Source organism: Pollachius pollachius (genome assembly GCF_949987615.1).
Source record: "Pollachius pollachius genome assembly, chromosome: 5".
Lineage (NCBI taxonomy): Eukaryota > Metazoa > Chordata > Actinopteri > Gadiformes > Gadidae > Pollachius > Pollachius pollachius.
Window position 1 is genome coordinate 12,627,164 of NC_136938.1, and position 21,988 is coordinate 12,649,151.

The 21,988-nt window shown below is 43.1% G+C and overlaps 2 protein-coding genes across 2 annotated transcripts; one reads left to right on the forward strand and one right to left on the reverse strand.

Annotated features, from left to right (window-relative positions):
- The first annotated feature begins 399 nt into the window (after window positions 1-399).
- Window positions 400-9,115, forward strand: lamp1a (lysosomal associated membrane protein 1a). Its single transcript, XM_079737349.1, has 9 exons — window positions 400-697; window positions 2,725-2,831; window positions 3,274-3,493; window positions 4,071-4,232; window positions 4,793-4,995; window positions 5,891-6,016; window positions 6,118-6,184; window positions 6,280-6,447; window positions 7,791-9,115. The coding sequence occupies exons 1-9, from the start codon at window positions 646-648 to the stop codon at window positions 7,928-7,930; spliced, it is 1,245 nt and encodes a 414-aa protein (XP_079593475.1). The 5' UTR covers window positions 400-645; the 3' UTR covers window positions 7,931-9,115.
- Window positions 9,116-9,162: 47 nt separating this feature from the next.
- On the reverse strand, window positions 9,163-17,116 carry LOC307076368 (growth hormone-regulated TBC protein 1-A-like). The gene is made up of 8 exons (XM_079737350.1): window positions 16,737-17,116; window positions 15,504-15,655; window positions 14,707-14,865; window positions 14,109-14,233; window positions 11,895-11,991; window positions 10,812-10,984; window positions 10,519-10,704; window positions 9,163-9,934 (listed from the first exon to the last, which is right to left on the reverse strand). The coding sequence occupies exons 1-8, from the start codon at window positions 16,832-16,834 to the stop codon at window positions 9,842-9,844; spliced, it is 1,083 nt and encodes a 360-aa protein (XP_079593476.1). The 5' UTR covers window positions 16,835-17,116; the 3' UTR covers window positions 9,163-9,841.
- Window positions 17,117-21,988: the final 4,872 nt, after the last annotated feature.

The following is a 21,988-nucleotide window of genomic DNA, read 5'->3' on the forward strand; positions in this document are numbered from 1 at the left end:
TTGGAGATGTTGACACTGGGAATAAAACGATTGTATAGGTCTTTATCTTTGGTCAGGCCAGGCGGCCCTTGTACCGTCGAGCAGATAAGAGCAGCTGAAATTATTTGTGGAGAGGGTGGGAGTAGTCCTGTGTTGTAGATTTTCTTTCGTTACGACTCACTGTGTTGAGGTGTGACATTAGTCTGGTGTGGTGGTGCTGGTGATTCTTCTAGCTCGATGAATGACTGAATCGACCCCTATATTATTCCAAACATAAACTTTACTTCGGATATCTGCCATGCCTCCGAGCTTGGTATGGCCCACGAACCTTTCGTTGAGCGGGAGGTGTGGGTGCATGCTCACGTGACTACTGGCTGACTAAACGTCTGTTTCACGTGATTCGGCATTCCGCACCGGGACTTGAACGCGTCCTGACGTCTGCTGTCGCTCTCCTGCGCAACATGCCACTAACGGAGCCCTATAATACCTAATGGATGAATACAAATAAATGCATACGGAGAAACCAGGACGTAATCAGTGTCACTTGTATAGAAGGCAAAGGATTTTATTGTTTTCGGATTGCGCACTGACCTGCTTCCATCCGCGACTCACTGCGCTCGGCTATTATATCGCGTTACTTCTAAGTGACATTTCTGGATTGGCAACATGAAGAAGTCAAACTTGTGGTTCCAGCTCGTCGCCTGTTCGTTGATTTTAGGTGAGTTTTCATGTTTCATACCCAAAACACACAAACGACGTCATTCAATCGATGTTGTGTGGTTGTTGTTATTGTTTTGTGGCGTATACACACGAGCTACATTAAATGATGTTAATCCTCCTCCTGACGATCATAAATAATTTAACAACTAGAGGTGCGGGAATGCCCTGCCTCTCTGTCAGTTTTTGGCCATGGCGTTGTTGCGCTCAGGTGACGTCATAAGTAGAGCTTTGTGGAGGGGCGTTGATCTGTATCGATCGGTCTTCTGCCTGTGATGTGCTCTTATTTATAGAGGTCCATAATGGGGAGCAGTGGTATTACTTTTCTCTGGCAATCACACGGTGCGTGCGCAGATCGCTGCGGGCTGTTCAATGTGCAATACAAGCGGCCATCACGTGACGGGACGGCATTTGTTCTATGAGACTGAATGAGAAATTAGTTCTCGGCCTATTGTGCTTGGATTGGTTGTTTGACAACTAAAAGCTGGATCCAGTAGCAATCCAGGACACACTCCACTCTGCTTTGTTTAAATAACCAGGATGAGAACCAGCAAGGTACAGGAGTAGCCCACACTCAATTTGACTGGAAGTAAAATGTTCTATATTAATAATTATATAAATACTAAAGCCACAAAAGGAGATGTACTGATAACTACAGGTAGACCATGGACATTGGGGATCGAAACCAGAACCTTACGGCATGGAGTGAAAAGCACTTTACTTTTCCACTCAAAACCCCATACAGTTCATGGTCGTAACATTTTTAATAACTTTTTCTCTCTACTAGATAACAGCTGATCATACAACACAAACATATAACGTTATTATTTATATAAAGGTTGTCCTTGAACACACTTAAACGTACGGTACAATAAACCCACAAAGGTACTGTAACCCTCTAGGGCAGTACACTCAGGACCAGTGACTCGATTCGTTAGGAGGGAAGAATAAAGTGACAACACAATAATTAACTGGAGCCACAGGTTACTTTTAAATTGAATGTATTCAACTTTGTAAGACAAATAAAATAGATTCAGTTGAGTTCAGTGCAATCAAGAAAATCCAGCCATTTTCACAGTTTAGACCAAACATTAGGTAAGAAACAACTCTCTTTAACCATTAAATGTCGGACAAATAAGAACAAATAAACATAAGAAAAATTCCTTGGAAATGTTCTTTCAAGTTCTGTTTTTGTTCCTTTAGTTTCCTTGGTTAGGTCAGCTCAGCATGCGTTAACAAAAGGGGAATGTCAAGTAAGAATCCGAAGTCAATGTCAACGGGTCCTGTGTGGCGCTTCCACCTGATATACTCAAGTGATGGAGCATGGAGGTAGAGGAAGACTGGTTTCCTCCTCGGCACAGGTGATCTCGGTCCACTCCTTTGGGTGAGGAGGTATGTCCACTAGCTCGCCAAACCTTCGTCAAGGGGAATTCGATCCAGAGTTTCCAAGGACTTCAAAAAACCTAGCTCTCACTTCAGCTGTTTCCCTTCAACTTCACCTCCGTGTATACAATTAAACAACTAGCACTTGTCACAGTTTGACTCGTTCTTTCCACTCGTCTCCCTCGTCTGCTTGTGTTATCGTTCCGTCTGCGCATTTTGCACAGCTATGTGAAGGGGCGGGGCTTACTTCCCTCTACCCAATAGGAGGTCTGTATTCTTAGATACAGCCAATAAGAATCCAGTATGAGCAATATAACTGATTGCCAGCTTAATGACCCAAGAGGTACACAATGAGAATTAAGGGGATATTACAGGCAGAGTACAGAAATGGGAAACATTATGAGAACTAAGGAAATAATATGGGAAAAAAAATAATATAACAGGGCCCAATTTTCTACTGGGTTACACCACAATGCATGAATCATCGAGTATAATCATTGGTATCAAAGAATCCTAAACCCCCTTGTGGTAAAGAGTTGTTTGTTTACCGCATGGAACTTTGTGTTTTTTGGTTTTATGTTGCAAGGGAGATGTTTTTTTGTTTTTTTGTATTTTTTATATCTATAAACGTGTGTGTTTGTTTAGGGTTGGTCCGGGCTGTGACGTTGGAGTTGAGAGAGGGAAACTCCACCTGTATCAAGGCTGATCTCTCCGCCTCTTTCTCCATCACCTACAACACAACTAACACCTCGGTGAGGAAAACTAGTCACTCATCCACAGATGTACCTATTTTATACTGTTAACCAGAAGTATATATGCAAGGTAAGGCAACTTTATTTATGTAGCACTTTTCATGCACAAGGCAGACTCAAAGTGCTTCACAGAGAAACATTGTCATACAATAAAATGAAATACTAAAATAATATAGATAAGTTTAAGATTTATCCGAAAGCTAGAGCAAACATACAATAAAATGAAGTAATAAAATAAAATAGATAGACGTAAAATAAAATAAAGGCAGAGTAAAAAAATGCAATGTAGAAAGTGCAATGTATTCCATATTTAGCAGAAAGCTAAAGCAAACATGTACTTTACAATGTTAACTGGTTTCACCCCTCTCTTTTTATCTCTATCTTGCTCTGTCTTGCTCTCACTGGCTGACTGTTTCTTTCTCTCCTCCATTTTCTCCCTCAGACCACAGTAAAGGTGGACCTCCCGGACTCCACTGCGGTGGATCAGGGCAGCAGTTCTTGTGGCAGCGACGGGCGTCCGGTGTCGCTGGTGGGCGTGTTTGGGCCAGGCCACGCCCTCGGGCTCTTCTTCTCTACCAATGGGAGCATGTACAGTGTGAACATGCTGAGCATACAGTACAACCTGAGTGACAGCGCTCTGTTCCCCCTCGCTAACAGCTCAGGTCAGATACACCACATTATATCTAACAATATATTGAATTCGCAGTGTCTAACACTGCGAACACTTTGACTAGCTCCTACCAAAAGAACATGAGAATATCTGTCAATTTCGATCGATAATGATTTCCATACTGATATAAATTGAATCACACCGATATACACTACAAATGATGAATGCCAGCCAGCTCTTATCTCTCTCTTTGTTCTTACTATCTTACAAGAATCTTACTATCGACCCTCCGAAAACCTCTTCTACTCATGCCACCCAGCCAGCCGACCTATGCTAGTTTGTGTCACACAGTTGCACAGCCAGTTAGAGTGGACAGAACATTGTTCTTGCGTTTATTAAACATTAAAAGTCTCCCGCCCACTTACTGGAAGGGACTCAATCTTGCACATTGCGAATCTAAAGATAACTGGACCACTTAAAATAATATACAATAATAGTATTAACATTACATATACAATTCTATAAATAATATAACAGGGCCTCTGCTATTTATAATGTCAAACAATGTATCGGTTTAATCCAGTGTTTAAAAAGTTAAGTAAGCTGTTGTGTTTTTTATGGTCCATTAGACGTTGTCACGGTGATGACAGAATCTGTGGGGATGTGGGCATGGCTCAACACCACCTACCGCTGTGCAAGCACCGCTTCCATCCCAGTGGGAGGGGCAATAGTGACCTTCTCCGGGGTTAGGATGGAGGCGTACATGACCCAAGAAGACTTAAGCCCCGTTGGTAACACTGCTCTTGTTTTTGTTTATTCATATTTTAGAAAGATAGATAGATAGATCCTTTTAATAATCCTTTACAGGAAATGACAGACTTTTCATTTGTTAATATTAAGAAACCGTTGTCATTTATTCATGTGTTCCCCTGTCCTGCTGCATGTATTCATGAATTCAGGTGTTCATGAAGTAATGTGTTTTAATAAATATTTAATTTATTTAATTTATCCCAGTGTTATATGTCTGCGCAGGCACCTGTTTGCTAGATGACTCTTATTCTTTACTTTTTCATGTGTTTTATAATACATTCGCTATTTGGTTGAAGCTTTTATCCAAAGTGTCTACAATACCAAACAATATTCTCACCATGGTTGGCCCCAGTATGAATTGTACCCCTTACAGTTGCAGTATTAATGCCATGCTCAATCAGTTAAGCTATGGAGGCCCATGTGTTTGTATGTCACTAATGTATGTGTCGATAGGTCAGTTAACCTTGCGAGAAGTGGCGTTCTGGCCAGAAAACATTAAACTAGCTCATGGAATTCTAACCCATCTTGTCCTGTCTGCCAGAGAGTATCTGTACGGCTGACCAAGAAGGTACCACGGCAGTGCCTACAACACCCAGCCCAACCACCACGCCAGTGCCGGCGCCCACCCCCCAAGGTCTCCCTGAACAGGGGAACTACGCTGTTACCAAGGGCAACGACACCTGCCTGATGGCCAGAATGGGACTGCAGCTTAACATCACCTACACCTCTCAGTCCAAGAACAATGTGAGTCTGAGACCTAGACCGTACTCAATGTATTAAGTACTTATATGGAGTACCTACCTGAAGCGTCTCTTTCAGGTTTGCTACCTGTTGCTACCTCATTTACCTGATGTTCTCACCTGTAGCATTTATCTGTAGTTTATACCTGTAGATTTCACCTGTAGCAAGTAGACCCTGAGTGAGAGGCAGAGAGAAATAATGCAGGTTATAAAACCATTTCGCATTGCTTCCCTGCAATGCTCACAAACATTTCCTGAATGGGAACAGGGATCGATATTCAGGGAAATCTTTGAAGCTCAAGACCTAGTAACACTTCCGGATCGATGCCGGTACGGCTGTATTTTGAATTAAAGCCGCAACATTGCCAGAGAAGGCACGGAATGGGTAAGGTTAGTCTGACATAATACGTTTTCAGCGCCTTTTCATGCTTTTCGGGTGATTTGAAAGCAAGTAAAATGACAAGCAGGTTATTTTTACAAGAACGGCTGGAAACTTGACAGATTCCAGATTCATGGTTTCCCATGCCATTATCCACCTGATTCCACACAACATTCACTTTCCCATACACTGCTGTAATGCAATTTGCACTAGTAACCGGTTTACCATTGCAAATGGCAGTTTTAGTTTATCGCTACTTTCGCCATTTTTTGTATTATCAATCACCAATCATTCAGTTGTTTTTTTTTCGCTTTAGAGAAATCCAGGTAAATGTTCTTACCTGTAGCACTCACCTGTAGAATTTATCTTTAGTACACTTATCTGTAGCATGTACCTGTAGTGACTTGACACCGGGCTCATGGAGCATGAAATATTTACTTGTAGCATGCCCCAGAACCTGGGTTAATTAACCATATAGTGTGTAGTGTTTATGACTCTGCTTCTTCTTTCATCCTGCCAGACGGTCCAGGAAGTAGTGAACATCCACCCCAACCTGACGGCGGCTTCAGGCACCTGTGGAGCCAGCATCTCCACCCTGGACCTGGACCATGAGGGAAACACAAACATGTCGTTCACCTTCACTCTGGTAAACACCACCGTTACCTTTATTGTGTGGGTGGGTGGGTGGAGGCACGTGTGTGAGGGCATTTTCAAACTTTTTCAATCAACATGGAATTCTTTTTATAGAACACCACCTCCAACAAGTACCACCTCAGTGGCCTCATGCTGGTGGCCAACTGGTCCGACATGAGTGGTAAGTCCAACTCCTCAACAGACCCTGATGTCTTAAGACCGCCCCATTTTGTACCACTTATGGATGTGATTGTGTTGTACTCTGGTTCCCCTCAGAACCAGTGTCGGTGAGCAACAGCAACCTGGCCTACCTGACCAGCGTCTTGGGCCGGTCTTACTCGTGTAACTCGGAGCAAAGTCTGATCATCACAGAGGCGGTCTCCATTAATACCTTCAGACTGCAGGTGCAGCCGTTTGCTGTGACCAGCAATCAGTTCGCTACAGGTAGGCCCGTGCTCGCTCTTTACCTGCAATGGGGTTGCGTGAGACTGCTTACAACTAAGCTTTGGATATTTTATGATACTTTTTTCATTCGAAAAAATCATGTCAAATGTTTCAAAGGTCTTGCAAAGGCCCTCTATATGAATGATATGTTTTCCACTAAAAGGTCTGTCCATGAGGGGCATCAGACTTAAATACCTAAACTATAGACTGAGTGCCATGTTAATCTCTGTAAACCTATTTAGCAGCCCTATGCTATTGGTAGATCAACATACCAGGCTACCCAGTCGACTGTATCAACTAGTAGGCTGGTATATCCATCCGGCTTGTGATGTCACTATAAGGTAGATTATGACATCACACAACTTGTGGTCAAACAGGGACACTGTAATGTCTTTGGGTGGCTCCAAGACTTTTTCATGATGCTCTAGCTGAAGCTTGATGAGCATCAATATGATCGTATAGCGATAAAGCAGCAATGTAGACTTGGGACCGATTGGGACAGCTGAGCTGCTTCAGCTTAAGCTACCACTGCGTCTCACGCTGGAAACCTTCCTGGAGCTAACCTGCCAGACAGCATGTTAGCTCCGAGATAACCCCATCCATGGCTGCAGTGGCAATTTGGTTGAGTTTCTCAACAGTGGCCGGCCTCCCCCCCCCCCAGTTGTTAGCATTAGCGGGATGGAGGGGGACGCTAAAAACAAAATACTTTAAAGGGGGACATTCAGAGTAAAAAGGGTGAGTTTGTTAAGGAATTCTGAAATGTACACAATTCTGGTATTTCTCACACACATTACATGCAGGGAATATTCTCTGTTTGCAGTCAAATGTTTTGTGCTGAAAGACTCACAGACGCACAGGCTAGGATCGATAACTTTAATCAAACTCATTTCTAAATTCTTATGGCTGTCGCTATTAGTATTAGTACCAGAGTGGTCAGGAAAAATGTAGCATATAAAGGCTTAAAAAAAACTTGGTTTAACCTATAACCAAGGCGTTACATTTTTCATCATTAAGTAATTTACCTTAAAAATCAACTTCAAGAGAAAATGTCTGACTCACTTAGTAAAAGTGTGTAGAGAAACAGAATAGGCTGAGACCCGGGTTCATCGAGTAATAGGACTGAAAAAGCAATGATGGCTTGGGAATTCCCGATCCAGTCCAGTGCCATAATTGACGATTTTTCAGGTTCAACCTATCCGAAACCGACAGTGTGGAAAAAAACTCACTCTGAGTTCTACTCAGAGTTGTGGTTTCCGTTTAAAGATATCCTAACTTGCTTATTGAAACAGGCCCTTGTTTGATGGAACTGTTTGTTTGTTGTGTGTTTCTGTCTGGGGTTCCAGCGGAAGAGTGCCAAATAGACCAGGACCAGATGTTGATCCCCATTGTGGTGGGAGCCGCCCTGTCTGGTCTGGTGCTTGTGGTCCTCATAGCCTACCTGATCGGCAGGAAGAGGAGCAACGCAGGGTACCAAACCATCTGATCGACCTCGCCCACATCTCACCTGACTGACAACACCAACCTCTCACCTGCTTGACCGTGGCCACTTATGACCTGACAGACCACACCAACCTCTGACTGCCCAGACCATCTCTCAACACACAGACCACCCCCTCCTCGCCTGAAAGATCCCGCCCACCCTTCACTGGAAAGACCAGGTCCATCTCTCATCCAATACCTACACCACACCTACCTCTAACCTGCTAGACTACGCCCCAACACCTGACAGTCCATGGTCACCTCTAACCTGAAAGACCCGCCCCTTTCATATGATAGATTATACCCAACCCTCACCTGATGGAAAACCCCCCTTATAGGCCACATAGCTTATATGATACTCTGCCTCGTCTGGCCTGAAGGACCATACCCTCAAATACGGCAGGCCACGCCTTCCTAGAGATATACCCCATTGTTACAGACATGTCCATTTCACTTGGCAGACCACGCCCCTCTCACATGTGTGTGTGACAGTTTGAAAATGAATGAGTGAAAGGTTGTTAAAAGAGTGAAATTAATCTAGGATGCATTGCGCTGTTTGCGTGTGTGTGAAGCTTTTTTTATTGTTTGATGTTGAATTTTACTCCATGTTTATGGATGTTGAAGTGAAATCCGATTATGGACACTGTATTATTCATTCTAGTTTAGAGTCTCCTGTACTCCTGCTTGGATGTGTTTGGGTGTTTTGTTGTTTAATTAATAATTATGTAAGTAGACATTAGGTATATGATACTGCTGGGGAAAGATAATCACCTTGATGCATAAACATCCGAGAAATCAACTACTCATCCACTTTCCTTGTGGCCAAAGTACATTACACAAGGTATTTTCCTATAACGTGCTGGGTTCAGTTGCCCTGGGTTTATCATTTATATCTTCTTGGACAAACAAGAAATACCATGGAAAAAGAATTGACAGACTGTCCTTTTATTCCTGCACCATGAGAGTTGAACATGTGGAACAGAGTTCTCTCCAATGATCGTCTCAATACTACTTCCTGTTTGATATGAAATGGTTAGTGTTCGTTATTTTTATAGAAAATACTTTTAATCGTTTTGTAGACTTTTGCATCCTCCTGAAGTCAATTAAAGCTTTTATCTGATTTAAAAATGTCCCATTTAAAATGTGTTTGGGAGGCATATTATAGACCTGCGGTTTACATTTTTGATTTATTAATATTGATTTAAGGTGAAAAAAGTCATTGGATAAAGACTGCATCAAAAACAGGATGTGTCTCATCTATTAGGTAACAAAAACCACTGTTTCGGAGTTGTTAAACAAAAAACACGTGTATCTGCATTTTGTGAGGACCAGTTCATACTTTTATTGGGCTGGTTAAGTCATGTGCTGGAGCGACATTCAACATCCTGACCCCAAGATTCTACATTGGGACATTTTACCCAAATTATTTCTTTCCACATTCAGGGTACAGCATTGCAGTGTCTAGCTGCGTTGGAGTGAAATGGTTGGTTTGGAGGAGTAATTAATTTGCACTGGAGGTAGAAACATTTGGCTGGTGAGGCGGGCCTAGCTCTGCTTTGCTCAGCCAATCAGAACTCAGCTGCTGCTGTAGAAGTGCCAAGGTAGGAGCAAGTCAGATGGCTAGCCTGATCTTTAAACATCACATTGAAAACATTCCTTTCTTAGAGACTTAACTCATTGTGTATCAATGTTCACCAATTTCTAATTGACTCGTATGAAAAACTTGTATAATTTATTTGTATACAAAAAGGTTCCAAATATTGTTCCACATATCAATAACATTCAAAAGAAAGTGCAAAGATTGTGTTTGAAGTTTTTCCCAAAACTCAAAAGGATTTCAGGTCCAGTGAGGTCCCCAATGAGGTCTCCTCTGGAATGTAGTGAGTTTGATTGACAGGTATCTTTAGGGGCGGGGTCATGAGCCCTCTGCCAGGATGCGGGCTCGGCATGTGGCCCGCAGCTTGGCGATGGTTGCCATGGATAGACTTCCTGGTTCGGTGAAGATTTTCTAGGGAATGTTAAGATTGTTACATGATGGGAAATGAGTGAACGGAGAGAACGTCATAAAGGACATGAAACTTATGGGTGTATTTTTAACAGAATAAAAGATTGAATAAAGAATATAAAATATAATATAATATAAAAAAGCATTGTACAATTCGAATGTGAGGTGAGGGCCCACATCGACGATATGTTTGTTATTGATCCAGAGAGCTCCAAGCTATGAGAGAATATAGATAATCATTGAGTTCCCATAGGATCCGAACCCATGTTAATACCAAGCCGTTTCAAAATCTACCCTTCATCACAGGTGACATCACATCTGGGAGTGGCATACCAGACGTAGATCAGCATACCCCAGTGGACTTTTCCAACTGTTGGGCTAATCTAGCACATAATAAATCTGGGCGGACACTCCCACTTTAGATGTTACTATAGAGTCGATTTTGAAAGGTCTGATCAACATAAAGCCGCGTGGTAAAATATGCGCCAGTTATCAGACAATTAAAAGTCACACATGGCACTATCTTGAAAAAATCCTTAAGTCTAGATTCTAGCTGTCTGACGCTACCAAGCATACCGGTCTTGTACCTGCATGAAAGGATGGCATTCCTCCACAAAGGGCCCGAGGGTCATGTGTTTGAAGCTCTGGCACACATCTGGCAGTGACCGAGCATCCTCCATCACTGACTGGTGCTGGTGGATTATCGTCAAGGCAACACGGAAGAGGATTTTAGAACCCTCGTAGAAGAGACAATCCCAGATCCGGAGCACCGTCTGCAAGAAGGTTTAACATCTTGACTTTTCATTTGGTTCGTCGGTTCTAGTCAGTTGATGCATTGTGTGTGCATGTGTGTGCGTGTGTGTGTGTGTGTGTGCATCACCTCCACTGGCAGCACATCGATGAAGAGGCATATGAACCAGCGCGAGACCACCAGCGACCACATGACGCCGTGCTCCGTCATCACCCCCCAGACTCCAGGGACCCTCTCCCTTACTAGCTCTCCTAGCACCTCCTGGTCCGTCTTAAGACCCAGCATGGACGGACTGTAGTAGTCTGATGGAGGGAGACTATATTCAGCACAAGCTTTTATCCAAAGTGAAGTAGCTAGCTACAAAACAAATGTTTTATTTCACAATCTAGCACAGTGGCTATAGGAATAGAAAATACAAAGTTGGTATTTTTATATATTAAACATGCTGTAGGTTAACTTTGCAAGCCAGTAAGAACCAAAAATACATAATTATGGCCCAGGATCAGTTCATACACCGATTAGTTGTGTACCTATAAGCACACATGCATGAGTAGTGTACGTCCAAAGCAATGATAAATGCCATGGCCATGCATAGACTGCTCGTGCAATTCAAGAACGTAGCATCACGGATATAAATTACATTTAAGAACAGGAGGATTGGGGAGACTAAAGACAGAAGGTTGGATGGGGAGATGATGGATTACACAGATGGTTGGATGATTGCAGTCTGAAACGGTGTGTCCATCCCCTTTTCAAGTTAATAATTAAAAGAATATAATTGTATGTCAACGTAATAGTTAAACCATTGTATATACATAAGGAAGAAAGGTAATATCATGAATGGTTGGATTTTCACAAACTCAAGAGAACGATGTTATCCCCATGAAGTGCTTGCGCCCCCTGTTGGATGAGAGGTAAGTATTTTATTCCACAAAGTACTCACAAATGACACCATGGCACTTTAATAAAGTCAAAGATAAGAGATTGTATTAAAAAAAAAAGAGCGAAATTAAGGGGGGACAGATAGAATTTTTTACTTCTTTGGCTAGGTAGATGTACCTTTCCCATGCAAATAAGCCCTTTGAGTTGAATCGGATGAATAAGAGAGAGAGCCCAACATAGGTCTTAACCTAGGGGACCATGGGACACAGAGACCATGTGATTCTAATGACAGAGACATGTGACTTGTGGTATTTATCAGGCCATGCCCACCTGGTAGTATCCGACCAAGCAGAGCTTCCATCAGCCAGAAAGACTTCTCCTCATCCCTGGTGATTATGAGGAGGAGACCAGCGATGAAGTTCATACCCTAAAGAAAGAAAGAAATGGGGGAAGAAGGAGAGCCAGAGTACAACTTAATCATAACCTGTGTTTTGCTTCAATTATATGTCTGCCCACTCAGTACTCTGGTCCCTATTCTGTGTTCCTTCTCAAGGTTTCTTTCCTCTGGGTTGAGGGAGTTTCTCTTAGAAGTCTTTACAGTGCTTAGGGTTTGGGGCATGTCGTATAATGTGGGCCTGTGAACACCTTTGAGTCTATGTGTTTGATAAGCATAATAGAAATGTAGAGTTTGTTCAAATTAATACTGTGTTGCCCAGCTGTCAGGTTCATTTATGTTGCATAACTATCTTAAGAACCAGCCCATCTGGGATTAAAAAAGTAGAGTACCATTTTATCTGGATTACATTGATATTACATATGTAACCACTATAATCTTTTATTAGTGTTCTCTTTATAGTCATCAGGTCTATTGACTGAGTTGCTGGTACATGAAAGTTTGATGTAGGAGGTGGAAGAGAGCAGAATAACCAACCCAGTTAGTAACATGGCCCCAGGGAGCAAACAAGAGGGTGCCAAATATCAAGAGAAGCTTAAACAGAGTAACGAAGAGGGCAACAAAGCTCAAAAGTTCAGAAAATACACCTAATCAACTTCTCTAGAACAATCCCAAAGTCTCTTCTTCTACGTCTGAGCTAACACTTTAATTTTAAACATTCCGTGAATTGTAGCATAGAACTGTCAATGACCCCCGGTCATTATCGTTGTAATACCATAAGACCACACCTTGCAGCCGGCTGTAAGGGAGGAATGTTTACAACTTCTAAAAAGGGGAACCTTTGTAGACACCGTGTAGTACACACAGTATAAAACACATACTTGACTTACTTTTAAGTAATGTTGTCTTTGTTGTGGAAACATTTATCCACAGCCATTCAATCCTTAGTACTTGAGTAGCCATTATTATTCCTAAAGTTTGCTTTGGTTGTTTATTTTGAAATACCACTGCCATGACCAGGGTTTCAGATCACTACTTCTTCAGTAGCTTGTTTTGAGTTGTAAGACATTTTCTACCATTCAAATGATTCAGCTTAGTCTAGTTTAGTTAAATTTCAATCTTTAAAAATGTTAATAAAACATAAAGCTAAATAACTTAGGCTGAACAGAAATAATTAAAAGACGGGGTTGGTGCTGTCAGTTCATTAGCAACCATGTGTTGGTACTGGGCGTAGCACTTCATGAACTAAACTTTAAAATGCCCCTATATTACCAGATGTCTGAGACAAACTGTAGACCAGCCTAACCAGCAGACTGTACCAACTGTTGATCTACCCATCATACATCTGGGTGGTCACTCCCTGTGATGTCACTAATGGGTAGATTTGGTAATGGCTTGCAATGGTGTAACCACTTTTATTGCCTATTTTATTATATATTCTAGCCTTCTATAAAATTTGAATCATTTGTTCAAGACAAATTTTTATATTTTGGTTGTCTTAGACGGAGGGCGACACACAATGATACCAGCAATGATTCATTCAGTTTGGTGTTAAAAATGTCCCCTTTTTGCTTCCTAATTTCAATATCTTATTTATGTAAACGAGTCCTGTGGATGGACGGATTAACAGTTTTTCGGAACCTTTCCAGAGTGCCACACGATGTCCTTGATATAAGGACAAGATTGCGTTGGATATCGATATCAGCGTGATATCTAATTGTGTGAAATATTGTCCAATGTCCAGTCTTTACACCAAGACTTATCTGAAAGAAATATGTCATTTTTCAACTACCTATTTGGATTTGCAAGCTAAATTCGCCAAACTAACGGCTATGCGCTCCTTTTAAAACTTTTTATGCTTTTTAATTAAAACAGTTACAGGAATGAACAAACAATAAAGAATCAAGCTGTGCGGAGAGTAACTCTAGCCTTACTCTCCGTGCATGGCGATGCATCTGATATACAGGAATCTCGGGTCTCGGGTGCGGCCCAGTTTATTTAAATAGTAAGTGGAAATGCAAATCAACGCTGCATGGTACGGTTTGGTGCGGCCAAAAGTGCCAATGGAAAAACCCCAATAATAATGTTTCTCTATGATCGTAGAGAAAGGGTGTGGTATGTGTGTGTTGAGTGTAGAGGGGTGGGGGTACCTGGCAGTAGCCCACGGTGGGGTTGTGCTGTCCGTAGGCCACCAGCACATTGTGAAGCTCCTTCTGGAGACACGTGCTGGATGACTTGCGGAATAGGACATTTTCTGGGAAGGTTCTGTTCAGGTCTGGACCATGAAGAGAGACGCACGCACGCACACGCACATGCACACACACACGCACATGCACACACACACACACACACACACACACACACACACACACACACACACACACACACACACACACACACACACACACATTTGAGGTATATATTTTTTGAAAAACTCAGCAATATCTGCAGGGCTAGATGAAGGAGAGATGATGGATAGACAGATTAACAGTGTTTCCTAACCTTTGGGTCAGGGTCACCTGAATGCATATGGGGTGCTCACTTAGAAGCTATAGATATTTAACTAAATGTATTGTGTTTGACATTACATCAAAAGTTTGGGGGTCACAACAATTGGGAGTCATGGACCAAAAAGTGAAACCATTTTGTTTTAGTGTCCCTGTTGCAGCCACATAGACTCCTGCGTTGACTCTACATAGGTAAAGCTGATCTGTCTGCAGCTGTACAGACAGGTGAGCCGGGTCTCACCTGTGCGGATGCTGTCGACCAGTTTGGGGTCATGCTGGGCTCCCAGTACAGACTGGTAGTAGCCAGCGTTCCTGTCCAGCTGCTCCTGGGCTCCACTGGCAGACATCCAAACCAGGGTACGGTGCTCGTTGGGAACGCCCTTCCGGACATAGCGCTTCACTAGCGTGGAACACGCAGACACACATGCAAGCGTTGTTAACAGAGGTTTGTGGGGACGGGAATCGGCACACTGATTTGTGCACACTGAGTGCCGAAACGATTTATATTGTGATCTGTAAAAAAACAGGTCTGCTGGTGTCAGCCATTGTTTTTCATATGAATGTGGCTCAACAGAACATGGCTGATGGGAATCAACTTTAGGCGAATACACTACAGCCGCTCTATAGACTGGTCCCATCATATGTTTCCACAGAGATGATTTTGACATTGCTTTTTGAGGCAACCTGACAGAGTCAATTTCCTCCCTAGCCCTTATTTTTCTAACTGATGCTTGGTTTGAGTAAATTGCCTGCTGCTTGTTACTCAATTGCAAGCGGTGACTAAGTGATTGGGACTAGCGGTGGTTTAACTGAGTGGGCGAGAGATTAAAAAACACACGGCAGCACAGCCAAGGGTTGAGCTCACACGAAAGTTTCTTTGTTGCAGATTATTTTTGACCAGGATGTTGCCCACTTTCTTAACAGATAAGCATGATATGACCAGAACACACACACACACACACACACACACACACACACACACACACACACACACACACACACACACACACACACACACAGACACACAGACAGCCTTACATTTAACATTCTTGTCCACCTTTTTCTTCCCCTTCAGGAGTTTGGACCACTTGATGGAGCGTCTGGTGAGGACGACCATGTACTCTGACATCAGTTGCTCGTACGACCCAAAGTCAAAGTCCTCAGAGCGCTCAAAGCCGTACGGGTCCACCCTGTAGAGTTAAAACCGAGTTATACGGTTCAACAGCGCCCGTAGATGCCCCGTGGAAAAGGAGCGAGTCGATGTGGCGTGCCGTTGAGCACCCTGACGTGAGGTGCAGGTAACAAACTGTCAGCTCTATCCCACCAGGTCTCTATTGTAAAAGATATGTTGAATCTCACTGAGACTAACCCCCTGACAATATAAAGATTTAACACATAAATAGAAATCTACTCATTTACTTCCTCAAACAGCCATCATAAAGCTATGCTTTCATGAAAGGTGTCACATAACAGTTAGTCGAACGGGATTAATAATGAACGGAGCAATTCTTTACTCCTTCACAAAATAAAGGCTTATCTAACCACTTCAGTTGAACTCTGAATACACAGCTCAAAATTAATAAAAGGCACAGTATTTTCTTTGTTTCCGTCTCCACTTTGTTTATGCCGACTTTCTTCCTGGAGATGCAGAGGTCACGGAGCAAGGGATTGGTTCAGTCTATGGATTGGTCTTGAAGCTCTTACGTAACACGATAATCTAAACTACTGAAGGGAAAAGAGGCTGATGGGGAGCACTTTCCCCTCAGTACTGAGAAGTAGCCAGTACTACTCTGTACATTTAAAAATACATCTAAAAACTAGTATGTCAACTTAAATTAATTTAGTTTTTTCCTTTTGCATTGAAGCACAAATTTGGGATCTAGCCAAAGCAAATACATGCAAATGTGAGTTTATTTGGAAAACATCCGCAAAGAAAGTCTTTCTTTAAAGAAATCTAGTTGGCCTGCTATGTCAGGCTGATGTTGGTAGGAGATAGATTTAGATTTCGTACCTGACATAAATTGATCACAACTTGGCGAACACTGAAAAGAGCTTCGTTTTTTCCAAAAAGCATAAAACACTGCTCCAATTCCAAAACAACTAAACCCGAATGAAGCAAGGTAACGTCACTCCTCATCTGTCCATGAAAACCCCTTCATGATGAGCAGTTTAGTAAATAACCACATACCAACATGTACATAAATACACCTTAGTTCAGAACCAAATAGATAAATATCTAACATATAATAAAAACTCTAGCATGATGCTTACCTCTCGACGCGGTCTTTGGCGCCGCCGTGGTCGGGGGAGGCGACTCGCCGCGACGAGGGTGTCCCGTCCGAAGCTGGAATATTCCTCCGGCGGTCCATCTCTTCTCTTTACACAGCCTTCGTCTGGGAAACACGTTCCATTGACGTTTTTTATTCTCCTATAGTCAGCCTATTAATCCTGAAGAGCACCCCCCCCCCCCCGACTCCAATCCAGAGCTATAGGCAGAAGGTTGCAGAAGTTGTTGTTAGTTTGTCCATGCGGGCTCCGACACTATGGCTCAACCCCCGCAGGGGGTTCTTGTTGTCCTGGGATAAACGCGCCCGTCCGATACCAGTCCAAACGCCCTTGTTTGCAGGTATTTTTAAGCGCTACTGTGTGAGCTGGGGATTTAACCACCGCTGAGAGACTGTGCTCAGGAAGATCGGTGGGCGGAAACGACACGGATTCACCTGCATCCAAGACCCGCCCACCACTACAAACCCTCTGTATTATTAGACACCAATGCAACAAACTGGACGGAGAGGGTAACTACACTCCAAATTGAATCTGAAGCGCTGATAGATGCATTGCGTTCCACCGAAGGATTTGAACACTCGTTTCACGCGCGACAAACCCGATGACTGGGACACGTCAATCTAACTTACTTAAGTCTTTACGTAACCACGCCCCATTTGATCGACGTAGCACGGAGAGGGGGGAGCAGTTCTTTACTGAAATGCTCAACATGAATGGGTTTTAATGGACAGATTGGCAGTATAGTTCATTCACGTTAATGTAGTTGTTCTTCTGAAAAGTGTTTGATTATTTTTGGAAAACATAACTATTTTCAGTGTTTCGCCAGGTTGGGATAAATAAAGGGCAAGTACAAAATGTATAAGCATGCCTGTGAAAAATACTTTCTTTGTGGATGTTGTCAAAATAAGTTCACATTTGCATACATTTGTTTTGGTTACATCGCTTCAAGGCAAAAGCAAAACACTTTAGTTGACAAAGACCAGCCAATGAGGGATTTGTGCATGTTTTAAAATGTAAAGAGTATCCCTGCTTACTTGTCAGTATTGAGGTCATAAACAAAGTGGAAACCAAAACTAGGCATATGCAGTGCCATTAATCTTGTGGCACAAGATGTAAGAAATCATCTATCCATCTATTCCACACTTCTGCACCTTAGCCAACACATTTACTAACCCAAACCTAAATGCAGCATAACAATTTAACCCTAACTACTACCCATTAAATCAAACAAAAATAACCTTACGTTAATTGTTGTAGTACTTATGCTGATGTACAATTTTAACATAATTACTTGAATAGTAATTTTTATTTAATAAATGATTTATATTTATATTTCACAACAGCCTACACGTTCTGCAATGTTTTCTTCATACAACTGATTGATTGTATGAAGAAATGAGTTACTGCAGCTTTAATGCAGCAAATCTTAGACCCAAGCTCCCACTCCCGCAAAATGTGGAAGCTGTATACCTTTTAAAACACTGATGGTGAATTGAGTGCAAACATGTGCACGTGATTAAGTGCGCGTACGCGTGATTAAGAGCGCGTACGCGTGACTAAGTGCACGAACGTGCAAAAGTGCACTTACGCATGAATAAACCCATGGCATCAACATCTCACTCCAGCCAGGTACCAAAAACTGGCAACCCTGAGCCTTGATCATTTGCCGAATCTTTGCAGATGATTAGACCGCGCCGCAGTACAAACGCAAACCACAGTTGGCTAAATAAACTTTTAAGTTCCGTGAAAATTAGTTAGTTGGACTTAAAGGTCCGAGTGCTTTGGGGTCGACCCTCTGCTGTTGTTTACTTTTCCATCCTTGCCCATGGCAGCAATATGATAAGTAAAAACATGTTTTTATACACATTCATATTTATTTACTCAGTACTATTCCCAGTAAAGACCTTTTTCTATACATGAAACTTGTGATAATGGAAGGTGAAGAATGAGAAGTCACTATACATACAGCTCAACACCTGTTTGGTGTTCTTACCTGCAAGGTCATTTGAAGGTTGCTATTGGATACTGCACGTCACCTGTTCAAGCAATGTTTACATAAGTTATCTTTAAAAACACGTGGAGTAAAAGGCATTTACCGACTATGTCTTTATGGCATGCCCCGAGGCCTTTACTGAACAGGTATTTGACTATTATGTAGGTTTTATTTGACAGTGGAAGGCAGAATCAGAAATTTATTTGTCAAAGTATAATGAACAAGGGATTCCTCTTGGTGCCGGTGTGTGTCCTCATTTATTCAGGATATTAATACAAATATAGAAAAAAAGGCTAAAATATATAATCTAAATACATATATAAGATTATACATTGTTTGTGTCTAGAAGGTGAAGGTATCTGTGAAGCGGATGACTTTGGGTTTGAATATGAGCTGGGCCGAAGGATCTGCGTAGTTGATGGTCCTGTATTTCTCGATGTGATGTGTGCTCTCTGGTCCTGCATGACTGTGATTGGCTGGTACTTGCCCAGCATGGCCGGTATTGGCAAGTCCTGGACCAGCATTGCTGTGATTGCCTAATCCGGGTACAGGTGGGTTCTGATTGGCCAGTCCTGGCCCTGCATTGCTGTGATTGGTGAGTCCTAATGTACAGGAAATGGGAAGTTCTAAACAGCTCCAGTCTGTTTCGCTGGTCATTTCTCGCATCAGCTTCTCTCGAACTCCCTTTTCCATCTTTTCTCTCTCCAGTTCATTGTCTATGACTCTCTCCCCTCCCTCCAGTCCACTCTTTTTCTCCCTCTCAAGTTTATTGTCTATTTCTCTCTTTGCCCTCTCCAGTTCACTCCCCATCTCACTCTCCCCCCTCTTCAATGTATTCTTTATGTCTCTCTCCCCTCTCTGAATTTGACTCTCAGTCTTTCTCCTCAGTTCATTGTCTATGTATTTTGCCTTTCTATCCAGTTCACTCTCCATCTCTTTTTCCCCTCTCTCAGATTGATTCTCAAGGCCTATATCCCCTCTCTCAAGTTCGTTATCTATGGATCTCTCCGTTCTCTCCAGTTCACCCCCCATCGCTCTCTCCTCTCTCTCCAATTGATACTCTAGATCTCTCTCCCCTTTCTTCAGTTTGTTGACTATATCTCCCTCCGTTCTCTCCAGTTCACTCCCCATCTCTCTCTTCCCTCTCTCCAATTGATTCTCTTTGCCTCTCTCCACTCTCTCCAGGTCATTCTCTATATCCCTCGCCCTTCTATCGAGTTCACTCTCCACTCTTTCCATTTTAATCTTTATGTCTCTTGCCACTCTCTCCAGTTCAATCTCTTTTTCTCTCTCCCCTTCCTCAAGGTCCCTCTCTATCCCTCCCTCCAAATAATTTTTCTGCTTTTTCTCCAGTTGACTGTCCACCTCCCTCTCGCTCCTGGTGAGCTGTGAGATCGTAGCCCCTTGTGAATGAAGACTAAGATGTAGATGCTCTGGTAATCCAATACCAGATGTGAGACCAGACCCAAAACAAGTGGTTGAAGCATCAACCACAGGGCATATATCAACAGGGAATGATGCTGGCTTAAGTGAGGAGCTATAGGTAGATTTAGCACCTGGTTCCCCTTCTAGATCAATAGCTCGTGGAATGAGGTACTTCTGCATCCTTTGTTCAGCCTGCATTGGAATTCTCAGGTTTAATGACCTGTTGTTTGAGGTACAACACCTCAGCTGCTCGTCTTCATCTTCAGTCGGCTCCTGTGGGGTTTCCCCGCTGTGAGAAGACCGCAGGGGCACACCAGAGTAACATTCTTTGGTCAGGGAGGTGAAGGCCTCTGGGTGTGGTTTGAGTGAGAAATAGGCAGCTGCAGGCTCGGTTCTGCCAGAGTACGGTTGAGGATTGGGCTTTGAGCGTGCCAAGCTACACACTGGAGGAAAAGAGAGAGGAACGACACTGTAGCATCCCAGCGAGGCCTGCTCTTGGGGAGCAAGCTCCAGAGTTTCTAGGAGGGAACCCTGAGTAACAGAAGACAACAAACAGTTTGGTGTCAGACTACCTTGTTCAATGTCACCAGCCTTACTGCACAGTTCCTCAACTCCATTTTGATTGATCTCTAGATCCATCTTATCTTCTGGTTTTGAGTTCGACAGCTTTCCAGCTTCACTTTCTTTGGAGAAATGGCTTTTGTCTTTTTGATCTGGGCAAACGTTTTTGGGTTGCGTAGGTTTGGAATGGTTCGGTTCTCTCTGTGCAGGGTTCTGTTGGGTTAACAACGGTCCCGGCCCCTCTGTTTTCTCTTCCTGCTTGTGTGCCTTGGATAGAAAGTATTGGATCTTTTCCCCAGCAGTTGGCCAATGTTTCAGTCCTCCTCCTCGTTCTTCACAGTTGGGTTGTTGTGCTTTTTCAAGACGACTCACATTGTCTCTTACGCAACCAGTCCCCCTCCCTAAACCTCTAGGAGATTTATCCAGAGGAGATATCAAGTCACCCTTCCTCTGCATGATTGATACGGTTTCTAACCTCTCCATCAGGGACGACAGGAGGGGTCCCTTATGGATCAGTCTGGCCTTAATTGGCAACTTCCCCTGTATGTTCACACCCTTTTCCTTCTCCTCAGCCCTGGCAAACCTTGCCACCATGTCCTTCACATTGCTCCCTTTCTTCTTGCATTGTTTTTGTTTTGGCTGGTGTGTCTCGGAACCAAAAACAGCAGTGTGTCTTTCCTGGGTCTCGCAAGCTCCCCTCCCTCTCAGATCACAATGTAGAGCCCCAACCTGCCGTTGGTGGCTGGCTACTTGTTTGGATGTGGTTCTCATGAATTTGGCCTGGAGGAGCTGGAATGCGGTGAGTCGCCGCTGTTTTGGTTCCCCTGCCCTCCGGCCGCCTGCTCTCAAATCAGCTGGACCCACGGAGACCTGCCGTTTGGGACTTTGAGCCCAGGTGGTGTAACTCTCACCTTGGCTTTGCTTTTTTGATTCAACCAGCGTCTCAGCAGTTGTGTGGTTCACCAGAGATTCAGACATCTTTACTGTCCCTTTCCTGTTTGCTGCACTTGGTAGCATTAAACCTTGGTTTATGTCAACCTCTCTCCTTGCCAGAGTGTGGACCTCCTGCGTTAGGTAGTGGAGGAGACTCTCCAAGACATCTCGAACCTCGGGCTGGCAGGTGCGTTCTCTGATCATCTTCTTCAGCAAATTTGTATTGATGCTTATGCTTCGGTCCTTGGACTGAGGCCTGTTGAGAACATAAGAGAAGGCTAAATAGCCCCAACCTACTGGAACTACTGCTGCTACGCTGAGCCAA